This window comes from Schistocerca gregaria, chromosome 4 (assembly GCF_023897955.1).
Source record: "Schistocerca gregaria isolate iqSchGreg1 chromosome 4, iqSchGreg1.2, whole genome shotgun sequence".
NCBI classification, from domain to species: domain Eukaryota; kingdom Metazoa; phylum Arthropoda; class Insecta; order Orthoptera; family Acrididae; genus Schistocerca; species Schistocerca gregaria.
This window is the reverse complement of record NC_064923.1, coordinates 404,471,791-404,497,324: the sequence shown is the minus strand read 5'-3', so window position 1 is coordinate 404,497,324 and position 25,534 is coordinate 404,471,791. Positions and strand designations below refer to the sequence as shown.

Here is a 25,534-nt window from a genome sequence, read left to right as displayed (position 1 = left end):
TTGACTTCGGTGCTTGTGTTGACATGCGACTCATTGCTCTACAGTACTAGCATCAAGCACATCAGTACGTAGCACCAACAGGTTAGTGTTCATCACAAATGTGGTTTTGCAGTCATTGCAATGTTTACAAATGCGGAGTTGGCAGATGTCCATTTGATGAATGGATTAGCACGGGGCAATAGCCGTGGCGAGATACATTTGTATTGAGACAGATTTCCAGAATGAAGGTGTCCCGACAAGAAAACGTTCGATGCAATTGATCGGCATCTTAGGGAGCACGGAACATTCCAGCCTATGACTCGCGACTGGGGAAGACCTAGAACGACGAGGACACGTGCAATGGATGAGGCAATTCTTCACGCAGTTGATGATAACCCTAATGTCAGCGTCAGAGAAGTTGCTGCTGTACAAGGTAATGTTGACCACGTCACTGTATGGACAGTGCTACGGGAGAACCAGTTGTTTCCGTACCATGTACAGCGTGTGCAGGCACTATCAGCAGCTGATTGGTCTCCACAGGTACACTTCTGCGAATTGTTCATCCAACAACATTGAGTGATGAACTAGCATATGGAGTTTCAAATGATAGAGCACAGAAGTCGGTCATCTTTTTCTCACAAATTTTATTTGACGAATCAAGATTTTTGCTAGTGCCTAGCCATTAGCAATTCTAAAAAAATACAAGTAGTACATAGTCAGGTGATTGTATAAAAAGTTACAACTCTTGGCATAACCTATATGGCCTATACATCAGATTACACACCACTATTTCATAGTATCAATGTGTGTTCTGGTACATCAGTCCCCTGTTGCTCAGGCTTCTGTCACAGTTTTTTCAAGACTACTGTATAATGAAGGTAATTTCTGTGAAGAACACATCAACTGGCTGTATTGTGCCTTCTATATCAACTACATAATATATAACATTCAAATGAAAGCCGTTATCATCTTTAGTAAAAAATTTCAAATATACATAGAAATAACACAAAATAAAATACAAGTAAAATTATTTCTGTTGCTGCCCAACTTATTTCCACATTTAAAAGTAAACACACAAAACATAAAAAATTACAGATTCACTCCTTGTGAGTCAATTGTTTTGTTATTCGCCGGCAGACAGGCACATGAACAAAACACACAAACACACACACAGAATTACGAGCTTTCGCAACTGGCAGTTGCTTCGTCAGGAAGGAAGGAAGGAGAGGGAAAAATGAAAGGATGTGGGTTTTAAGGGAGAGGGTAAGGAGTCATTCCAATCCCGGGAGCAGAAAGACTTCCCTTAGGGGAAAAAAAGGACAGGTGTACACTCGCGCACACACACACACACACACACACACACATATCCATCCGCACATACACAGACACAAGCAGACATATTTAAAGGCAAAGAGTAAGCCCTTACTCTTTGCCTTTAAATATGTCTGCTTGTGTCTGTGTATGTGCGGATGGATATGTGTGTGTGTGTGTGTGTGTGTGTGTGTGTGTGTGTGTGTGTGTGTGTGCGCGAGTGTACACCTGTCCTTTTTTTCCCCTAAGGGAAGTCTTTCCGCTCCCGGGATTGGAATGACTCCTTACCCTCTCCCTTAAAACCCACATCCTTTCATTTTTCCCTCTCCTTCCTTCCTTCCTGACAAAGCAACTGCCAGTTGCGAAAGCTCGTAATTCTGTGTGTGTGTTTTGTTCATGTGCCTGTCTGCCGGCACTTTCCCGCTTGGTAAGTCTTGAAATCTTTGTAATTGCAAAATGCGAGGAGGCACATGCTACATGCTGCAACGATTAGAACTGATTTGATTTAAATGTTTTTATTTTTTGTACTATTTTTCTCTTTATTTAATCATTCTGACGGGTATGTGGTTCCTCTTATCTACTGAACAGTTCATAGATGGCGCCAAATGTCAGCAAGATGGATGTTAGCATGGCTTTCCGTTCTGTTACAGATGTAGAGAGTACTAGTCACTGTGCCGCTTCAGATTTTAATTATAAATGTACATGCATCTGAACTAACATACATGGAGAAAGTTCTGTAGACTCAATGTTATAACTATTGTACTTGTGTAGTATTATGCTACATATTGGCAAGATGGCAGGAGCTACTTCGTTCTCCCTGGGTCAAACCCTTCACTGTTCCCCACCAAGAAGTTTTCAGACATTCCCAAAACTGCACATTTTTCATAATGACCTGATCATTCATCAGGTTGCAGTTGAGATTTTTGTGATAACACAAGATCTCCAGCTCTTGTAGGAGGTCAAGGAACCTGCCCTTCTCACACTTATGTGACAACCACATATTAGATGTCAAAGTCAGCAACTTATGTTTTGTTGTAAGTAAATGAGTAGTCATACTCAATTTCTCCTTGGTATCTTTTTTTCCGCAATGCAACATGTTTCCCAAACCTAATTTCCAGCCTCCTTCCTGTTTGGCCAATCTAACAGGCCCCACAGTCCAGGCAATCAATTTTATAAATTCCAGAAGCATGAAATAGTTCTTTGTATCTACAGTATGCTGCAAAATACATCCTAAGTTATTTTCGGTTCAAAAAGACACTGTCACATTGTGCTATCTAAAGACAGTTGCTATTCTTGTACTCATTTTTCTGTAGTAAGGTAAACTAATAAACTCAGTATTTTCTTTGAGTCCATATTTTTGAAAAGTGTCACCTTTTTCTGTATTTATTAATTATGTTCTTATATATACTACCTACCAAGTCACGTTGATAGTTATTCACTATTGCAATGTGCCTTATTGTTGCCATTTCATCAACAAGTTTGTCTCTAAACAATGGAATTTTGAACAACCAATTGATAGCAAAATTGAAAAATGTCTTTTTATGTTGAACTGAGTGGTTTGAAGTAAAATCCACAATACCCTCAGTACAAGTTTCTTTGTGAAGGATACCAAATGTGTGCCTGCCATTTTCATTCCGAACTGATAGATCTAGAAATATAATAGATCTATTTGCTACCCTGTATTAACAGCAGTGTCTACCTAAAGTAGTACACAATTTTGTCTGCCAATGAGGCATCTTCAGTAAAGAATCTGTTTTCTAGATATTTGATAAATATGTCAGCAATCATTCCAGATATTGAGCTCCACTTACTTTCAATGTCTTGTTGGGAAAAAGTCTCTCTATTAAATTTAAAGTAGTTAAATTTCAAAATTATGGTAAGTAGCCCGATGAATTCATCTATTAGTCTCATCAAAAGCTTGTTTTGTTCCATTAAATTACGCTGAATTACCTGCACAGTTTTGGCAATAGCTATGTTCATGTATAAGTTGACGATATCAAGAGAAACCAATTAAATGTCATCAATTGTTGGTGTACTGATAAGTTCAAAACTATTTTAATGGAAAATTGGCTATAGAATTTATAATGAGTTTTAAGAAACTGCAGGCATTTTCCATCTATTTTACAGAGAGGACTACTACTAGCATCCACCACCAAGCATATTGGATAGCCATCTTTGTGTACCTTTACTTGTGCCCCAACCTTTTGCCATTATGCCTCCCTTGGTGATATTATTTCACTGCAGGTTTTAAACTGATCATGCAATTTCTTGTTTTGAGCATTACATCCTCATTCATTGTCTTAATATTATTATCTTCAAAGAAATTTAGAGTTTGGCAATAAAGACATCTTTTGCAACGATCATCATTCTTCCCCCTTTGTCCACACTAGTTAATATGGTGTCGCTTTCAGAAAGCTTAGCATTAATACTTTCAATGACTCTCTCCTTTATAGAACTGGGGACAGGTTTATTTACCTTTTTCATAATAATGTTATTAATTGCTAAGCAAATCTTATTCTGAACAAGTTTTGGCACTCTCAGTGAATGAACAGTATACTTAGTATGGACTATCATGTCTTTCATAGCCGTGCAATCCACTTTCCTATTTAGAGTATACTTCATACCCTTACTAAGCATTTCCATTTCACTCTGATCAAGTACAATGACAGTCAAATTCAATACTATTGGGAAGATGTCGAACTTGATATATAATCATCATTAATCACTGTTGCCATATTTTCCAGCCCCAGAATCTTATTATGATGTCTTTGCTTTGCTTTATGCACCACATTATCCACTGTGTTCCTAACACCATGTACAATGTGTCAAAGGTTAAAGTTGGAAGTACATTGGCAGTTCAAAATGTAACCCGTGTAAGCTTCACTGATCACTTGTTTTTTCACAGACAGACTATTGCTTGACCATGTACATCTTGTTTTTTTTTTTTGGCATTGGTAATGGCTAGGCACTAGCTGAAGTCTAGATTTGTTGAAGAAAACCTGCAAGAAAAGGACGACTGACTGCTGTACTCTATCACTTGAAAGTCGTATCACAGTTGCTGAGTGCACCTTCGTTCCTGATGGAAGGTAACCTGATAGCAAATGGAGGACTCCTACTAAACTGTCCAGGAACTAAAACTATTAATTATTTTTATGCACAACATATTCTAGAACTATGTTCAAATCACACAATTTAAAATAAATTGGAATATAAAAATAAAAACTTTCTAAATATATTATGTATGTTGATGTGTCTTAATAGTTCAGCAAATTGAGGCACTGAAAATGAGTATAAAACCAAACCACCCATTCGAATAAAGAATGTGATACTATGGTAAGACAGTCATGTTAGGCTTCCCATTCAATTATTTGGGATGTCATATTATCAATAATGATAATAAGGACTTGGAATCAAAATGGCATACTTCATAGTTAATGTTGTATCATTTATGGCATATTATAAAACAAACACAATAAGATACTAAAGTTCCACAAAACTATACCTTTCTTAGTACACAAGTGGACCACCCTGTTGCTGAACGCGCTGCCAAACATGATATCCCTCAACGCAATGACTGTTTCACAGCCTATGCCATATGGATCCTTCCCACCACCACCACCTTTTCTGAATTGCACAGGTGGGAACTTTCCCTGCAATAGATCCTACATTCCTCTAACGCTCCTGGCCTCAACCTTTGTTAGTCACTGTCCTCACCCATTCAGCCCCCTCCCTCTTCCCATTCCAGCACTACACAGCTGTCATTTCACCGTCACACTCAGTCTTTTAATCTCTATGTATTTCTCTTCTTTCCGCTACTTACCCGCTCCCTCCTGACATCCGTCTAAACTGCAGCACTTCACTGTCGCCACTCCCACCATACAATCCCCCCTCCCCCCCCCCCTCCCGGCCCCAGTCTCCTCCTTACCCCCACCCAGTCAGCACTCCCCTCATACACTGGTACTACTGCTCGCAATCTTGTTTCAGTTCTCTGAGATGACTCAGCATCTCCACTATATGGTGAGTAACAACTTTCCTTCTCTGGTATTGTGACAAACACTAACTTCACTTAACGAAGGTTTATTCAGCACTTGCACATACAAGAGCACGGAGTGAACTGCCTCCATCCACAACACATGCAGTATATATACAGCTACAGAACTTTCCAGTACAATGATTCTTGACATTTGTGGATACTTCTAGAATGTACTCAAATCAAATGTAGAAATTAAAATTGTACAGTCCAGGTGAGTTTTGAACTCATGACCCTTCACGCAACAGTTCAGTATTATAACCACTATACCACGGTGCTACTCGTCTTCTTCTGGGACAGTATAAATTATGTACGCTGAAGTATAATCATTACAGGTACTTTTGAGCAAATGACACTAATAATCTTGTACAACACAATGATTCCAGGAAGTTTCATGACACAATGATCTTAGAATTTCATCAATAGTACTGCAAACACCAAGTAAATAGTTTGTCGCAAAACACAAAGAAGCGTTCCCAGAGAGCTCGATTATTGTGTGATGTGTAAATGATGGAATCCAGCAGGAGAGGATAAATGTTTATTTTCATCCCTTATCACAACTCCTTCTAGAATTTTTAGACCAGGACAGAGAGAGGTGTGGGTAAGCATAGTTATACTTGCTTGTGGTGGAAATGTGAGAGTGAAGTTCTCTATGCCAATCATTAGAAACTGGAATTACAACTCCTAGAGTTAAATGAGGTTTGGTAGTAGTTCATGTATATCATCAGACTATATATATATATATATATATATATATATATATATATATATATATATATAATAGAAAGAAACTTCCACATGGGAAAAATATATTAAAAACAAAGATTCCAAGACTTACCAAGTGGGAAAGCGGCGGTAGATAGGCACAATAAATAAAACACACAAACACACACACAGAATTACGAGCATTCGAACCGGCAGCTGCGTCGTCAGGAAAGAGTGAAGGAAAAGGAAAGATGAAAGGATGTGAGTTTTAAGGGGAGGGTAAGGAGTCATTCCAATCCCGGGAGCGGAAAGACTTACCTTAGGGGGAAAAAAGGATAGGTATATACTCGCACGCGCGCACACACACACACACACACACACACACACACACACACACACACACACACACACACACATGCACATCCATCCATACATACACAGACACAAGCAAATTAGGACAGCATGCCACCCTCCACCTCAAAAAACTATCCAATCTCCTGGTTTCCCACCTCTGGAAAGGCAACTCACTCACCCTCCACAACCTTTCCAACAAACCTCAACCTCCTCTCATTGCACACAGACCCAGTCTCTCCCATCTACTCAATCTCCCACTTCCAGGTCCACTCCCCCCAACACCTCAAAATTCTAGTCAACACAATCTGGAACCACAACATCCCAATTCAGTAGTTAACCTTTCCTCCAAACCTCTCTCCCAATCCGAAACCTCTGTCCTATCCAAAGGCCTCACCTTCAGCTCCACTCCCAGGTTCAACCAAACTGCCCTTGTCAAAGATTTACTGTCCTACACTCGTAGTCTCTGCTGGAAATATCACTTTGCCATGAAGAAAAATAATCCTGATCCCACTCCTAATGATCCAACTCCCCAAGACACTATCCAAATTGAACCCTGCCTGGAACAGTTCCGTCCTCCATCACAGCGGAACTCACCTCCTCTTCCTCAAAATCACCCTCTCTAAACCTTCCAGGAATTTCTCACTTCCAGCCTTGCCTCTCAATCTTTCTTGAAAAACCTTAATCCTACTTCCAACATCACCTCAGCCGAAGCCCAGGCTATCCGTGATCTGAAAGCTGACCAATCCATCATCATTCTTCCGGCTGACAAGGGTTTCATGACCGTGGTACTTGATCTTCGGGAGTATGTGGCTGAGGGACTGCGTCAGCTTTCAGACAACTCTACATACAAAGTTTGCCAAGGTAATCCCATTCCTGATGTCCAGGCAGAGCTTCAAGGAATCCTCAGAACCTTAGGCCCCTTACAAAACCTTTCACCTGACTCCATCAAACTCCTGACCCCACCGACACCTCGCACTCCTACCTTCTACCTAGTTCCTAAAATTCACAAACCCAAACATCCCGGCCACCCCATTGTAGCTGGTTACCAAGCCCCCACAGAACTTATCTCTGCCTACGTAGATCAACACCTTCAACCAATTATACGAAGTCTCCCATCCTTCATCAAAGACACCGACCACTTTCTCGAACGCCTGGAATCCTTACCCAGTGTGTTACCCCCGGAAACCATCCTTGTAACCATTGATGCCACTTCCCTATACACAAATATCCCGCACGTCCAGGGCCTCGCTGCAATGGAACACTTCCTTTCACACCGATCACCTGCCACCCTACCTAAAACCTCTTTCCTCGTCACCTTAGCCAGCTTCATCCTGACCCACAACTCCTTCACTTTTGAAGGCCAGACATACCAACAATTAAAGGGAACAGCCATGGGTACCAGGATGGCCCCCTCGTATGCCAACCTATTTATGGGTTGCTTAGAGGAAGCCTTCTTGGTTACCCAAGCCTGCCAACCCAAAGTTTGGTACAGATTTATTGACGACATCTTCATGATCTGGACTCACAGTGAAGAACAACTCCAGAATTTCCTCTCCAACCTCAACTCCTTTGGTTCCATCAGATTCACCTGGTCCTACTCCAAATCCCATGGCACTTTCCTTGACGTTGACCTCCATCTGTCCAATGGCCAGCTTCACACATCCGTCCACATCAAACCCACCAACAAGCAACAGTACCTCCATTATGACAGCTGCCACCCATTCCATATCAAACGGTCCCTTCCCTACAGCCTAGGCCGTCGTGGCAAACGAATCTGCTCCAGTCCTGAATCCATGAACCATTACACCAACAACCTGAAAACAGCTTTTCGCATCCCACAACTACCCTCCCGACCTGGTACAGAAGCAAATAACCAGACCCACTTCCTCATCCCCTCAAACCCAGAACCTCTCACAGAAGAACCCTAAAAGTGCCCCACTTGTGACAGGATACTTCCCGGGACTGGATCAGACTCTGAATGTGGCTCTCCAGCAGGGATATGACTTCCTAAAATCCTGCCCCGAAATGAGATCCATCCTTCATGAAATCCTCCCCACTCCACCAAGAGTGTCTTTCCGCCGTCCACATAACCTTCGTAACCTCTTGGTTCATCCCTATGAAATCCCCAAACCACCTTCCCTACCCTCTGGCTCCTACCCTTCTAACCATCCCTGGTGTAAAACCTGTCCTATGCACCCTCCCACCACCACCTACTCCAGTCCTGTAACCCGGAAGGTGTAAACGATCAAAGGCAGAGCCACATGTGAAGGCACCCACGTGATTTACCAACTGACCTGCCTACACTGTGATGCTTTCTATGTGGGAATGACCAGCAACAAACTGTCCATTCGCATGAATGGACGCAGGCAGACAGTGTTTGTTGGTAATGAGGATCACCCTGTGGCTATACATGCCTTGGTGCACGGCCAGCACATCTTGGCACAGTGTTACACCGTCCGGGTTATCTGGATACTTCCCACCAACACTAACCTATCCGAACTCCGGAGATGGGAACTTGCCCTTCAGTATATCCTCTCTTCTCAATATCCGCCAGGCACCAACCTCAGCTAATTTCAAGTTGCCGCCACTCATACCTCACCTGTCTTTCAACAACTTCTTTGCCTCCGTACTTCCGCCTCGACTGACATCTCTGCCTGAACTCTTTGCCTTTACAAATGTCTGCTTGTGTCTGTGTATGTGCGGATGGATATGTGTGTGTGTGTGTGTGTGTGTGCGAGTGTACACCTGTCCTTTTTTCCCCATAAGGTAAGTCTTTCCGCTCCCTGGATTGGAATGACTCCTTACCCTCTCCCTTAAAACCCACATCCTTTCGTCTTTCCCTCTCCTTCCCTCTTTCCTGAAGAAGCAACCGTCGGGTGCAAAAGCTAGAAATTCTGTGGTTTTTTTTTTTTTTTTTTTTTTTTTTTTTTTTTTTTTTTTTTATTGTGCCTGTCTACCGGCGCTTTCCCGCTTGGTAAGTCTTGGAATCTTTGTTTTTAATATATTTTTCCCATGTGGAAGTTTCTTTCTATTATATATTTCCCATCCTGACATGTAACATGGTTTGCAAATTACTCATGTAAACAAAGATTACGTCATGAATTTAAAAGTTAAAGGGTGTACTAGCTCATCATAGAAGTGGTAAACATAAATGACTTATTAATGATGAGATTTCATATAAAATAACTTGTCACTGAAATGCTGCCTCAGGAATTTTGTAGGCGAAAACAACTCCTTAAACGCTATTCACTTGTATTTAAATACTGTTATGCAAACATCAAAAATGATGTGAGAAATTCATGAATAAACTGGCATGTAAGTAAATTGTATTAGACTTTGTGTGTTGGCTATTATTGAAATGACATTTATGTGCAGGTATAAGGAGCAAATTTATGTCATGTTTTAATTTCTTTACATAAGTCATGTAAAATTTTATGTACTTGTACAAAGACATGTACGGAAAACTGTATATGAAAAGGGTGTTTAACATATGTGAAATAAAAATGGACTTCAACAAAAACTGTTCACATTTCTTATGTTTAAAGTGTGTTGAATAAGGAATATATAATCAAGTGAAGCAGTGATCAAACTTGTGTGTGCCTACAATGATGAAAACTTGCTAAGTGCCCTTTATAGTGACATTGGACACCAAACTTTACTGCCAATGAGCAATTAAAGCAAGTAATTCATGGACTTACCTGGAATGTGGTGAGTTCTCAACATGATTCTAATGATATGGGTGGCCTTTTGGACACTGAAATATGTGGTGGACAATGTGGTCCACATAACCATGGTCTGAAATTTACGGCTTCTCCATTGTGGCATCAAACTTTTTAACCAAATACACATCAACATGCAGTTGTCCTACTGAGCTACCCTCCAGACACTATGACGACATGCAATTCATCATTGTCAACGAAGTTACAGACACGAGGCTGAACTGTTTTCCGTTGTTAGCACTGATGGTACCGCAAGGCACATGCACAATGAACACTGCTTAACGTTTGGAGATGTGGTCATGCACTATGTTTGGTGGTACATCTCAATAATGGAGCAAAAGATTCTAATTGAAACATGCCCTTTGTCGAGTCATGATCTCTCAAAACTGTAAAAGTTTAATAAATTTCTTATAAATTAATTGTAATATAAATAAAGCTGACATGCAGGGGCTAAATAAGATATAAACTTGGCCACAAATAAAGGGATTTGATCTCCAGCCAGGCCAAAAAGTAGTTAAATTTGATTATTTACGTTATGTATGTTTGTACAATGCTCCACTACTGTATACTGTCATTCAGTACTCATGGATAATGCTAGTTTACAGCAGGGTGGGGCAGTTGTGATAGATCTTATTTTGGTTTAGCCATAAAGTATATGACATTTAATACGTATCAGAACACTGTACGTAGCAAAGATGCAATTTAAAGATGCCCATACCAAAAAGAGAGATGTACAAAAAGAAAGATGTATTCTAATGTTTCCTTAAGCTGATATGAATTTTTTTCACTCTTCAACTATCTGTCTTTTACCTTTTATGATTCTGGGTAGATAAATTGCATGTACATCAGACAACGATATATCTTTTGGAAATGAAGGCAGTTTGGCAGTTTCATTCATTTCTAAATTGCTTAATCCTGGAAATGATACCTGGATACACCATAACCCGCATACTTATGACTGGATTATACTGCATTTTTTACCATGGAGCTGGGCGGTGCATCCTTTTCATCAATAAAGGAGAGATAAATATCAGTCTGTTCAAAGGAGAGTTAATATATCAATCAATTTAGACCTTTACATTGGTACTCATAATGAGAGACTGTGGAGGTGCAAACTTAGAGAAGTGAATTGCTGCTGATGAAAGTATTCACATTATTTGCACCTTCTTACAGCGCCAGTGTTTAAACACCAGTATAACAGTTTTTTTGTGTGTTGATTCATTGTGCCCTCCAGAATGATGAGATCTGCCAGGGAATGCCAAGAAAACATTCCTCAGACAATTATGCTGTTCCAGGGTGTTTTCTTTCAGACGTTTCATGATGTACACAACAACGTTTATATGTCTGACAGACCATAAAACATGATTCATCAGAAAAACTCACCTGTTGCCACTCAGTGGATGTCTAGTTGTGGTACTGGTGTAAAAATTCTAGCCTTCCTTGCCAATAAACAGCACTCAGTATGGGTGCATGAAGTAAGTGCCTGCTGTGGAGGCCCATATGCAGAAACGTTTGATTAATGGTTGTTGACAAGATGGTGATGGTTCATAGGGCCAGTCAATTGCTAAACAGCTGAACATCTATACACCGGACGCATCTCTGCAGCCCTCATTCACTCATATCATCTATGGTCTGTGGTGCATCACAGTTGCCTTGGTGCTATCCTAAACCAGTGCCATTTTGTAGCACACAATATACTTTAACCATAGCAGCACACAAACAGTTTGCAAAATGCTTGTACTCTTGGCCGGATAGCCACTGACCTTTTGGATGTCAGATATATCACTTTGTTTCCACTTTATGACAATGACTGAACTGTTTTCTATGTCCCCCAAGGTGCTTTATATACCCACCACTGCTAGTGCCATCTGTGGGTGGTTATTGCACTGTGACGTTGAACATAGGTGGTGGTCATATTAATGTGACTGGGCCATGTAAAATAAATGAAATAAGATCATAGGTAGACATAATAAAATATAAAAAAAATTTGTGAAGAGGAAACATACTTAAATTATGAAGTGATGATGACAATGATGAAGAATGAGGAGGAGGAGGAACTACCATGAAAGTTGGCACCACCAAACAGTCACTCATACAGTATGTTTAAGTTATTTGAAACAGGCATTTGTTCATCTGTACAAAAAGAAGGTGTGGTCTGATGGCTCAATAGTCACCAATCACTTCTCTGGCAATAACTTGTTAATGACGAAATACCAAGTCACACCACGGATAGGGGCCCACATTAAAGTGTAGTGGATGAGTATGTCAGTTCATTGGTTGAAAGAAAGCAATGGTATACTACCTACAATAGGACCTGGCCTAACAAAGCACTGTGGAGTTCAAACAAAGCTCTGCGATGTAACACAGTAACTTTCTCATATATGGAAACTGCAGCATGAATAATGACACTAAACTGAGCTTTAAAGCTTACATTAAGTACATAACAACATATACATTATTAAAATTTACAGTGAAACACTGAAATATCTGAAGTGCAGTTGTGTTTTAACCAGAAATTAGTGATTGTAGGTGGAAATAAACTCAAATTAAATTAGTGATGCTCAGTCTGTGCAGTGAGTGACAAAGAGAGTTTGCCGACTACTGGAGAGAGTCTGTGCAAGTTTGAAGATTTCAATAGTGCCTAATCACATGCTCTTTCAACAGCTTATTTCCCCAGAAGATGAATATTTTGTCTATAGAAGTGACAAATTGTCTCAAGAATACAACAAAACTTACTTGAAAGTAGAAATCTTTTTCCAAATTAACTGTTAAAGAGAAACATCTCATGCAAAAGTATATGACAAGCAGACAGCTGAATACAATAAATGAAAAGGAAAATAATATAAGGGGGGCTTTGCACCACTGGCTTCAAGATAAAAGTGACATTACATCAGTTCACTGAACTACAGGTGGTTTGAATAATGCCAAGTTTAATGGGGAAAACTAGCCCACACAATCACAGATTGTACTGGTGCATCAAGCCCCCACAGCTGTGGTATCATCAATGCAGAACAATGACGTTCAATGGGCAGTTAATCCACTGTGGGGTCAGATCATAGTCCAAGCTAAGTATAAAAATGTTGCTTCACAACAATCCCTGCAGTTAGTATACTCTTGGATAACAATGAATGTTTTTAGCTTAAACGCTTTTGCAGTTTTTTGTTTCCAAATTAATGCCCAAGAGAATCAACATTATGTTGCACAACAGTATTGCAAGCCGAAGTATTCTTAAACAATCAGCAGTACCTAATCTTTGTACAGCATTTCCAGTGGCTTTCACCACGAGTGATCAGGTTAAAGCAGAAATGCATATATTGCAAAATATGGGAGCAATATCCCTAGTATTGTTGAGCAGTGGACAATGCCCATGGCAGTAGTTAAGATGCCAAATGGATCTTTTAGAATTTGTTCCAATAAGTCTACCATTAAGGCTCAGGCTAATGTACTGAAGACATGTATCCAATTTATAGGCCACAGGAATAGGAAAAATTGGCTGAGAGCCATTATTTCCCCAAGACGTATTCCGCTGACAATTATTTTCAATTATCTGTAGATGATTAGACAAAACAGTTTTTTCATTCGGCATGTATCATGATAACATATTGCTATTTGAGGTCATAAGCACCCTCACAGTATTTCAAAGATTGCAGGAGCAACTCATGCAAAGACTCTTCCATTGCGTGAATTATTTAGATGACTTCCTAATTACCAGATTCAAATGGTTCAAATGGCTCTGAGCACTATGGGACTTAACATCTATGGTCATCAGTCCCCTAGAACTTAGAACTACTTAAACCTAACTAACCTAAGGACAACACACAACACCCAGCCATCACGAGGCAGAGAAAATCCCTGATCCCGCCAGGAATCGAACCCGGGAACCCGGGCGCGGGAAGCGAGAACGCTACCGCATGATCACAAGATGTGGGCCCTAATTACCAGGGCAACATGGAAGCAGCACCTGCAAAATCTACAGACGCTGTTTAACACAGCTACATGTGGTGCACCAGAACCACCTGTTGTGGCTGCCAATGGCCAAGCCAGTCAAGTGTATGGGTTGCACTATTGCAACTACAAATGTAGTTTTTTTGAATCAAATATAAAGTACTTAGGCTATCCAAGGTAACAAAGGGCTCATGCCCACACAGAATAATGTGGACATACAGTAACTTATCAGTTCACAAGAACCGAAGAGAACTACAGTCATTCCTGAACAATGTTAATTATTATGTGAAATTCATTCACATTTCCTACCTACTTAACTATTTGGGTAAAAAAGGAGTTAAACTCATGTGGTCAGAGGTAACTAGAAAGCTATCTTGCCACTTAAACAGAGCCTTACATTGATGCCTTGTTTAGTAACACTCAACTCGTGCATCACTTAATGCTAGTGGCTAATGCCTCAGATTGCAGCACTGGTACTATAATGTCCCATACATAGACCGATGGCCCATCTCATTTGTGTCAAGAATATTAAATAGGGCACAATGAAAATACACATATATACAGAAAAAGGCATTTGCTACCACATATGGCTTCAATAAGTTTCACATATATCTCTATGGACTAAGTTTCACCTCATCACTGATTTACAAGCCTCTGATTTCACTATTCGGTCCTCACCCAAAACTTTCTGATAATGCTGCACTGGTGGGCAGTAATCCAATACAGGCCCACAATGCAGCACTCAAATGCAGACGCACTTTCCCCATATGGTGTGTGGCCCAGATGCAGAGTCTGATAATCACAAAGCACTATATTTTGCCTTAGAAGCCAATCAGTGATGCACCCTCAATGAATTCCCAATTACTATGCATGATGTAGCTACAGAAACAGCCCATAATATACTTCTCTGCAGGGTGTTGCCTTTTCTATACTGTCGTGGACCATCTGCCTAACTGTGCCCACCTGGTACGACATAAATATTTTTTGTTATAACAGCTGCTTAATGCAACAGATGGTGACTTATTATTAGGCATGGATGAATATGAATGCCAGGTTGTAATTTCACTGACATTCTGGCACTGCATAATGAAGTTTCTCCACAATGAATTTGGGGAATGCCCAGAATGAAGGCAATAGCAAGGCACTACGTGTACTGGCCTAGTGTTGATGCTGTCACAGACCATACGTCTCAGACCTGCCAGGTCTGCGCCCATAACCAATTACCCCCATTGCAGCATTCCAATCCTTGGCTCCAATCTGACCAGCCCTGGCAAAGAGGCCATACTGATTTCACTTGGTTATTTCGAGGAGCAATGTGGTTCCTAGTTTTTGACGCCCTTTCTTTCCATATGTGGAATGGATGACGACCACACCACCACCACCACCACCACCACCACCACCACCACCACCACCACCTATTATCAGTGCTCTCTGCATAACAATTGCAATACAGGGGGCACCTTCCACCCTGATTTCTGCTCTCAATTCACAGAACTCGCATTTCAGAATTTTTTTAAACACAATGGTATTGAGTACCTTTCCATCCAGCAACTAATTCTGAATCTCACGGCATGGTCAGGACCTTCAAATCACAGACATGCAAGATAATGATGACAGCCATCTCCAGGGAAGCACTCACCAGCTTCATCACAACATACTGGTTCACCCCTGTAAATGGATGTAGTCTGGCCAAAATTTTATATGAATGCAGACCCCATACCATGTTTGATTCGCTGCATGCAACTGAATGAGCTTATGGCCTACTCAATGCACACAACACTATTACATGAACTTTTGTCCAGAATCCCTGGTCTACCCCAGGCATCATTGTCAGGAATAGAGGACAACAAATGTTTGAATTTGTAGCCTGTCAGGAGAATAAAATAAAACATCAAAATCAGCTCCCACTGCACCAAGACACTGTGCACACCCCCCTTACCCTATAGCTGACTGGCCAAGACTCCTACAACCATGCTTGAGACAAGTGTGGCCAACGGCCTGCCTCTGCTACAACCTCTGCTCTACATTTACGTGTCACCAGGTGAGTTGACAATGAACAATGGTGCGAACAGATGGAGATGGAAAAATTGTCACACCCTTAGCCACTTCCAGCTCTCAGCAATGCCAGTGACCACCTCTCTGGGCAACAAGTGGGTGTTCACCATATGCAGACAGCAGCACTCACGGAGGTCAGACTACACCCCCATCAGGACTGCAACTATTACCCCCCACCCCCCACCCCCACCCCACCCCCACCCCACTCCACCCCCATCCCTCCTGCAGGCAGGACTCAGATGTACTGCTGTCAGTTCAATTGAACGGCAACCCCTGAGCTAGCACTAACATCTGACCCATTGATCATGATCAAAAAGTATTATGGTGGCTTTGGTGGGGATTCCCTATGGGATGATTCAAATGTTGCTGCAGTGTAAATGTGACAAAGAGCAATTTCAGTAGGAGTATAGAAGCATTGACATGTAGACAAGGGGTTAGTGTGACAGCTGTATCTTTCCGACATGTATGCAGTAAATGTGGTAATTTGGACTATGGCGACATTATTATGAATGGGTCCAAACAGGACTAACATGCAGTTATTCTTTTCTTGGCCGCAGGAGGATAAACAACCGTAGACATCTGTAAGAGAATTAAGCATATGTCTGGGGCAGCATGTGTCTCAAAAACCACTGTTGTGGACTGGTGTGCCAAAGTTTTGTGCTCGTTGCAATTCAAAACAAGACATCAGTTGATCTGGGAGGCAATTACAGAGTTCTTCACACAGCAGGACATGATGTTTGACCAAACAGTTATTTTCAATCTGGTGTGTCAATGGGACGAATGCCTCAATGCTCATGGTAATTTTGTTCAATTGGTGTTCTGCTTCTGGACTGTATGGTATACAAATGTAAACTTTTTGATCACCCCTTATAGCGTCAATCCTCAACATAGTTGGCAAAGGCTTGGCCACTTCCAGCCCTGTGTGCCAATTAATTGGGAAAGGGTTTTAGTATCCAACAGTGCTTTGAATTTTTAACCCAGCCTCAGTATCAATTTGGAGAACAAATCAGAGCTACTCATCATTGGAAATGATGAGTTGACAACATATGTTTGCAAGCAATGAAGTAACCAACAACATTATGTGAAGCATTTGGCTGTCACACCTACTGCCTTACACACAAAAGATTTTAACTGTATGTGCTGGTGATCTAGATGCACTAGTGCAAGCTGCCAACAGAATATCTGAAATGTATTCATCTGTGTGTGCTGCAGCAGTTAGCCCCCAACCACAGACAGAAAGCAGCTTTGCTGCACTACAAATTTAGATCACCAAACTCACCAGACAGCTCACTGCACTGTGAATTCAGCTGCTATCACTCAACTGGGAAAACCAGTTGTTCATCCTTGGCTATGAAAGTATGCTGATACCACCACCGATTTGGGGCTGAGGCAAGGAAGTGAAGCTCATCTTGTAAGCAGGGAAACAATAGGAGCTCAGTGATGATGCCCACTGACACTCTGAATGGCAGCCATCAATTGTTTATCACAGACCAACATATGAAATTACAGTTTTCAGTAGACACAGGTGCAGATGTATCAGTCTCTCTGACCATCCATCTGCCACCTTGTAGGCTTGATGGTTACTGCCTCATTGCAGCCAATGTATCTACAATAGTTACATATGGATGAGGCACATTAGTGTTAATTAGGCCTGCAATGCAGGCTTGAGTGGTAGTTTGTCATGGCAGACATAACACATCCTACATTGGAAGCAGATTTTCTATCATTTATGGACTTGGGCTCAACTTCCGTCATCAATGCTTGATGGACACTAACACTAACTTAGCTAGACGAGGACTAGTACGTCATGTGGATGATGCTGGTATCTGGGTGATAATGAGATTCTCTGTTTATCAAACTTTTGAAACAGTTCCCCCCCAAGATCATGTACCAAGCTTCCATAGTGCACTATATTTTGACCTCACCTGGACCCCCTTTTCACACTCAACCACATCACTTAACACCACATAAACTGAATGTGGTTAAAAAGGAATTTGCACCCAAGCTCACGAAGGGGCTATACTGTTCTTCAAGTAGTAGTTGGGCATGTGGTAACAAAACAGAAAAATGTATGGCGTACTTCTGGAGACTACTGACAGCTAAACTCAAGAACGATATCAGACTGGTATCCTATACCAAACATCAAGGGCTTCACATCCAATGTCTATGGCAAGAGCACATTCTCTCTACTGAGGACCTCATTAGAGATTTTCATCAGATACCCATGGCACCAGACAACCTTCCCCAGACAGCTGTATGCACATCTTTCAGATTGTGAGAATACGCACGCATGCCTTTCGCGCTACGTAATGATGCTCAGACATTCTAAAGATGTATTGATGAGGTTGCAGTTGACTTGGATTATTGCTATGTATATATACATGGCATTTTGGTCATGCTGCACTCAGAAACTGAGCATCTGCCATACATACAACAACTCTTTATCCGTCTATGTGAGTGCAGCCTCATTATTAATCTGTCCAAATGCATCTTTGGGGCAGCAGATGTTCAACTTCTTGGCTATAGCATTAATGCTCAAGGAATCTGACCATCAAAAGAGAAGGAAGATGCAATACTTTGGTTTTCCATTATCTGTGACAATCAAGGAACTACAATGCTACCTCAGTGTCACGAACTTTTATCACTGTTTTATCCATAGCCACACCACCTAGCTGCGCCATTGAACAAATTCATTCAAGGCAAACTGAGACCACAGGAAAAATGAGAGTGGAGTCCAGAAGCTAGAATGGCATTTCTAGATTTGAAGACTGCCATGACTGAAGCAGCACCCTTGGCGCACTCAGTACCACACACATACAACTTGCACTGGTGGTTGATGTGTCTGCTCCGGCAATTGGTGCTGAATTACAACAACGCATGGATGGATAATAGCAACCACTAGCCTTCTTCAGTAGAAAGTTGTCTCCTTTGCAGCACAACAGGTCAGTCCATCAAAAAGTTCTGACATATGCTGGAGGGACAGCTGTTTGTTTTAGTAACAGGTCACAAGCCACTAATATATGATTTCTGGCCGAATCCAGAGAAAGTTTCATGACGACAGCTCTGACATCTCGAATTCATCAATCAATTTACTATCAACATCATCCATATTGAAGGTGAACTGAACATGCCAGATAATGCACTCACACTTATAGAACATGTTTCTGAAGCAACTGACTTTAAAGCTATCACAGTGGCACAACCATCAGATGATGAATTACACGATTTGTTGATGCAATCATCAGGCATGCAACTCCACCTTATCACGCTACCATTGTTAGCTGCCCAGCTATATTGTGATGCTGCCAATAACACATGATGACCAGTCATGACAGTCAAGTTCTGCCAACAAGCAATTATCTTGCTGCACAACATGTCACACCCAGAAGTTAGAACCATAACAAACATGGTGAAGTAAGTGTTCATCTGGTCGCATATGGATAGGGTTTACAAGCAATTTGTATGACAATGTGTGGCCAGTCAATGCAATAAAATTAGCATACGTGTGAGGTCACCCATGGGATGCTTCATACCTCCAAATCTATGGTTTAAACACATCCATAAAGATCTTGTAGAACCTCTCCTGCTGTCACAAGGAAACACTTACCATCTCACAGTTATCTCCTGTTATACTCACTGGCATGAAGTGTGCCAGGTAACTGATAAAAACATTGAAACTGTCACAACTTGATTCTTTTGTGGGTGGATTACCTATTTTACGTACTCCTGTGGATCACAACTTACCAGTGGAGACAGTTTGAATCTTATCTCTTCAAAGCACTCGTTGTCCAGCGGCAGCTCAAATCATTATTGTGATGCCATGATTCACAATGGTGAAAAGGGATGCCACCTGGTTCTTAGGTCTACGCATGTCCCTGAAAGAAGACCTCCAAGAAACTACAGCGGAGCTCATGTATGGTCAACCTATATGCCTTGCAGGTGAGTTCTTCATCAATGTACAAAATGAAATGATTGACCCGCCTGAGTTAGTGAATAACCTATGTACACAAGTGTGACAGCTACGTCCAATGCCATTAAAATTAGCTACATGACTGTTACTAGATTTTAATGTCACATGATGCAATGCGCAAGATGCTGTAGCCACCCATGATAGACCACATCCTGTAGTTAGCAGGCACGACGAAACATTCATCTTAGAAGTAATGGGCACACTGATGGCCATCAATGTCAACAGACTTAAGCCATCATTTCATGCCACCACCACATATCATGAACCTGCTGCACTCATCAAGGACATGACAAGCACATCTGCCACACCAACATGCAATGGGCATCAGAGCCCACCATCACGAAACCAGCCTTTACCAGTAAATGACCTGTTGGTGCACAATCCGGATGACGCATCGAGTTCTACAAGAAGTATCAGTGACCAGTGACACTACGGGGACGGGGGGAGGGAGTAGTGAAGTATATGCAGGGTAAGGTACAGTAAGTGTTTAAGGTGTAGCGCTACTTGCAAGTGAAGGTTCCATGCAAATGAAGGTTCTGTGCAAGATCATCTTTGTTTTTCCTGATATTTTATTCTGTTGTTTTGTTTGCTCTGTCACTTGAATGTCATTTTGTGTTAAAGGTTATTTTAAAGCTAATAAAGTGGTTTTTGCAAATCTGAAACACGCATAAATACAACATAGTAACAAATACAATTCACTTATTTTATGGTGTAAAAATAAGGTAAAGAATAATACAAAACATTAACTTGTTATGAAACAAAATTGCTTCATAACCTTCCTGTTATACAACAAAGATTTTTTTAAAAGTATGTATAGTACTATCACCTGGCAGCCCCTGTGTCACTCTTTTGATTCCCATTCTCTTTCTGTATGATGTACGTTCTCACTTTAAGTTGATAGATATTGTGGATGCATTGAAATTGGGGATAAGCAATTGCCTGTTGTGTCCTTTGTGAGGGGTACAAACACGCTCTGATCTACTGGTATTATGACGAAGTTCACTGAACCTCTATACCTTCTGTAATGTAAGTGACCTGATGAAATAAAGAGTTTATATGATAGCCACTGCCTCTGCAGGAAACAAATATGTGTTTTTAAGGGAGGGAGTGTGAGATCAGAACAAAAGAAGGAACTAACTCTTAAGGCTGCCACATTTATATGGGTGTCATGAATAAGTTGTTACGTCTCATTATTAGGTTTGTGACACGGATGGATGCTGCAGGAAGAGAGCACCTGAGACAGAAATTTCAGTGTGCTGTCTTATCTGGTAAATTGGGTAGTGAGGAAGCATTCATGTTAAGTAGTGATCACAATTCAGCACTATTGTTCTTGATCAAAAGAGAAACAATGACTTGCCTAAAAGGAGCTCCTGCACGTCTGCTATTTTCTTACCAGACGTGGGGTTCAGAATTTGAATTCTCTGCAACATAAATCTGTTTGCCTGTTTCTGGCACTGAATACAGAGATTATCAGATTGCTGGGTAGGCAGTTCATACACAACTAACACACAGACAATACTAGAGTCACTCTGTGAAGCTGTCGCAAAAAACGAACCACTATCTGTTTTTAACTCTAAATATGATTCTCTTGGTTCCACAGACTGAGCACTGTTGCAGTAGCACGTTTTTTAAATGTTAAATGTCATGGTATGACAGTTTCCTTTCTATAACATTGCCTGCAGGTTACTTTACCTTCTACAGCTCTTCAAAATATTCGTTGCAGATTTCAGTTTTCCCTTCTTTGGTAAGTACTGTCTTCCCATCTGAAGCCTTGTTGTTCATCCAGCTGTTTCTCTATTCTCCAAAGTATCTTTAATTTCCTTATAGGAATAGTTATGTACGCCACTACAGCCTTGGATTTGTTAAGCCATTTTACATTTTCTGTCGCCCTCATTTTTCAGACATCTGTACTCTCTTTTGCCTGCTTCATCTGCCATTTACTCCATTTGTATATTTTCTTCTTTTGCCAAATAAATTCAGTATCTACTGCGTTATCCAAGGATTTTTAAGAGGCTTTGTTTTTTTATCTTTTTCCTCCTCTGCTGTCTTCAGTATGTTATCTCACAAAGCTACCCATTCATCTTCTATTGTATTCCTTTCCCAGATTTCAGTAAAGTGTTTCCTAATGTTCCCCCTGAAATTCTCAACAATCACTATAAATATACATAATTCTTAAACCATGTGTTATTGCCGATTAAACTGTGCTCCATAGCTAACTGAATATTTTTTTTTACCTACTCACACTTTATTTCTACATCTTCGCTATCTGCAGAGTTAGATGGCATATAAAATGGTACTAGTGTGGTGGGTGTCGACTTCAGGCCTATCACACATTCTGTACCCACTAAATGAATTATTAACACTTAAATCCAGTGTCTCGTTGTCACAATTGTTCCTCTCCACATTACTCCAAATATCAAATCACCTACTCGTCCCTAAACCTGCTTGATTACAGCAGCATTTCCATGGCTTTATCTATCTATCTAATGTTTGCTTAGAGTGTCTCTGTTAATATTAAGGCTCCCACCATATTTCATCAGTGCAAAAATATAATTAAACAATGGAAAATACAGAATTGTGTGTAACAATATTATGAAAAGGAAAATTGCTACTCACCTTATAGCAGAGATGCTGAGTCGCAGATAGGTGCAACAAAGACTGTCACAAATAAGCTTTTGGTCAACAAGGCCTTCGTCAAAAATAGACGACACACACACACACACACACACACACACACACACACACACACACACACACACACACACACACACACACACACACGATCACGCAAATGCAACTCCTCACACACGTGACTGCAGTCTCTGGCAACTGAAGCCACACTCATATACTTCCCATATTAACAATTGTTTATGTGGTAAAACTGAATATTTCACTATCATCTGTGTAGGTGATGAGCAAAAATACACTTCGGCACTTTCAAGGTAAATAATTTTTCTTCCTACATACAAATGCATCCAGCACTGAAGTTTATGTACAGTGGTACTAAAATTTTATTTCACATATAAAAATTAAATAAAGGTTTTCTAAAGAATGTGACTCTTGATTTATACTGATCAACTGTAGCAGTAACAGAATGCCCTGGCCATGAGGTAACTGGTTTGCCTAAAGACTATGGAAACACTGTTCACTATTATAGAAGTTTTGCTCCTTGTCCGAATAGGATCAAGGAGGAAATGGAAAACGCAGCTTCCTTACACTCACTGTAAACAAAGTATTCAGTATTTTGACTATTACAAGAAGGTAACAACAGATTAAGCAACTCACTGCACCACCCTCGGACCCTGTTGTTGAACGACTGTGCAATGAATGACTGGAGGATGAATCTGTAGAAGAGCTGCTTTTACGGGATGCAAAATTTGCTGGGTCTAGTGTTGGAGGAAACAGCTCATGCTCTCCCCACCTGCCAAACAGAGGCAAAAGCATTGTTCTAAGCATATTTTGATATGAATTGAAGCAAATAAACTACATTATTATTTTTACTGTGTTATAAGATTTAAAGTATCATTAAATTTTTAAACAGAATAAATATGTAAAGTATACTTTAATTATATTTACTTCATTACACCACCAGAAGTTAAGTTATATTATACAATTAATAAATGTAGAAATTTTGAAATGTGTTGATATAGAGGGTGATTATAATTAAAGTTAAACTTTCAAACCACTGTAGAAATAACATCACTGATTGGAATAATGTCAAATTGCAACAGAATATTATCAGAGAAGGGAGAAAACATGTGGCAGAAGAAAAATAAATAGTTACAAAATGGAGCAATAGATGGAGCTGTAAGCATCATAATTTAATAGTGGTCAATTACAAATGACAACTGAATCATACAACAATGCTTAAAGTTGTACATTTGATGTTAAACAAACTATACTAGTCAGTGTGCATGAGTGTACAGATGTGATACTGTTAGTTACACTAGTCCATCCACCACAGCAAGGTCATATCACAATGGATGGAAAAAATTGGTTTTTAATTCTCCTGAGCCCAAAAACTGCATAAAAAGCATCACTCACATCAGTTTTTAATTGTCCTGAGGCCAGACACCAAATAATAAGCAACAATCACATCGGTTTTTACTTGCCCTGAGGCCAAAAACCGCATAAAAAGCATCAATCAAAATGAAATCGGACTTTTAATTTTTGAGAGACTGGTACAAAACATGTTCAGTATGTTGTCCACCATTTTCCGCAACATGCTGAAATCGAGAATCAACATGTTCCACAACTGATTGAAGTGTTTCTGGGGTCACATTCAGAATGTGTTGGGCAATGAGTGCCTTCACTGCAGCTAAGATTGCATTTGGAACACTGAACACAAAACTATCAGATAGCCCCACAGCCAGAAGTCAGACGGAGTAAGGTCAGTTGATTGGGACCGCCGAGCTGTAGGGAAATGGCATCTGATAATTCTAGTATTTCCAAAATGGCACTTCAGCAGCTGCTAAACTGCATTTGCAGTGTGCGGTGGTGTGCCATCTTGCATAAAAATGATCCAATCCATACATCCACATTGTTGGAGAGCTGGAATGACGTGGTTGTGCAAAAGACACTTATATTGCTTACCAGTGATGGTACATGTGACAGGACCAGAAGCACCTGTCACTACAAAAAAATATGGCCTTATGATAAATGATGCCTTAAACCCGCACCACACAGCAATCTTTTCTGGACGAAGTCATACTGGTTGATTTGCATGTGGATTTTCCATGGCCCATATTCAACAATTCTGTGTTTTGTCATATCCTGTTAGATGGAAGTAGGCTTCATCTCTCCACAAAATCTTCCAAGGCCAATCATTGTCCATTTCCATGCAAGCAAGAAATTCTAAAGCAAAGGTGTCTCTTGCTGGCAGGTCAACAGGAAGCAACTCGTGTACATGGATAATTTTGAATGGATAGCAAAGGAGGATGTTTCATAGGAGTTTTTGCACCATGCTCAAGAGGATGTCCAATGTTCAGGCAATTCTCCATGCACTACATGTTTCCACTCATCTCCTGCATTGCTGTGGCCACTGCATCCAGTGACGACGTATGAATTTGTTTCATCCCTCTAGCAGGTTGCACACGAAAAGAACCCATTGTTTACGATTTCCAAATTATTTTCTCCAGACCCACGGCAGTCATCAGGCCAACACCTTTTCCAAACTCTTCAGTGTCCAGAACTTCAGCAGAGCGATGTGTGCACAGGCATCATTCTTGTAATACAGCTTTACAAGTAGAGCGTGATCCTGTATTGAGACAGTCATGGTGAACGTCACAGACGCTAAAGGAGGGAAAGCCGTATGCCCAGCGTATTTATACCGACTGCAGTGGGTTATGTACAAGACTGGTGTTTTCATTTACGTATTCTGACATATACAGTGCCATCTATTGATCAATTTTCACCCAATTATTTTTTCTTCTGCCATATGATTTTGCCTTTCTCCAATAATATTCC

At 40.6% G+C, this 25,534-nt stretch overlaps 1 protein-coding gene across 5 annotated transcripts in view; it reads right to left on the bottom strand.

The window, feature by feature from the left end:
* The window catches only part of LOC126266879 (uncharacterized), a 268,806-nt gene that overhangs the window by 27,417 nt on the left and 215,855 nt on the right, over positions 1 to 25,534 (bottom strand). For 4 of the 5 annotated variants that reach the window (XR_007548941.1, XM_049971537.1, XM_049971536.1 and 1 more), the window contains one exon: positions 23,354 to 23,489. Coding sequence is in view for 4 of the 5 variants with exons in the window: in XM_049971537.1 (XP_049827494.1) it covers positions 23,354 to 23,489 (136 nt within the window). In the remaining variant the exon portion in view is untranslated. Of the gene's footprint in view, positions 1 to 22,972; positions 23,490 to 25,534 lie in introns of those variants that run through there. The other variant, XM_049971539.1, reaches the window with a different exon arrangement.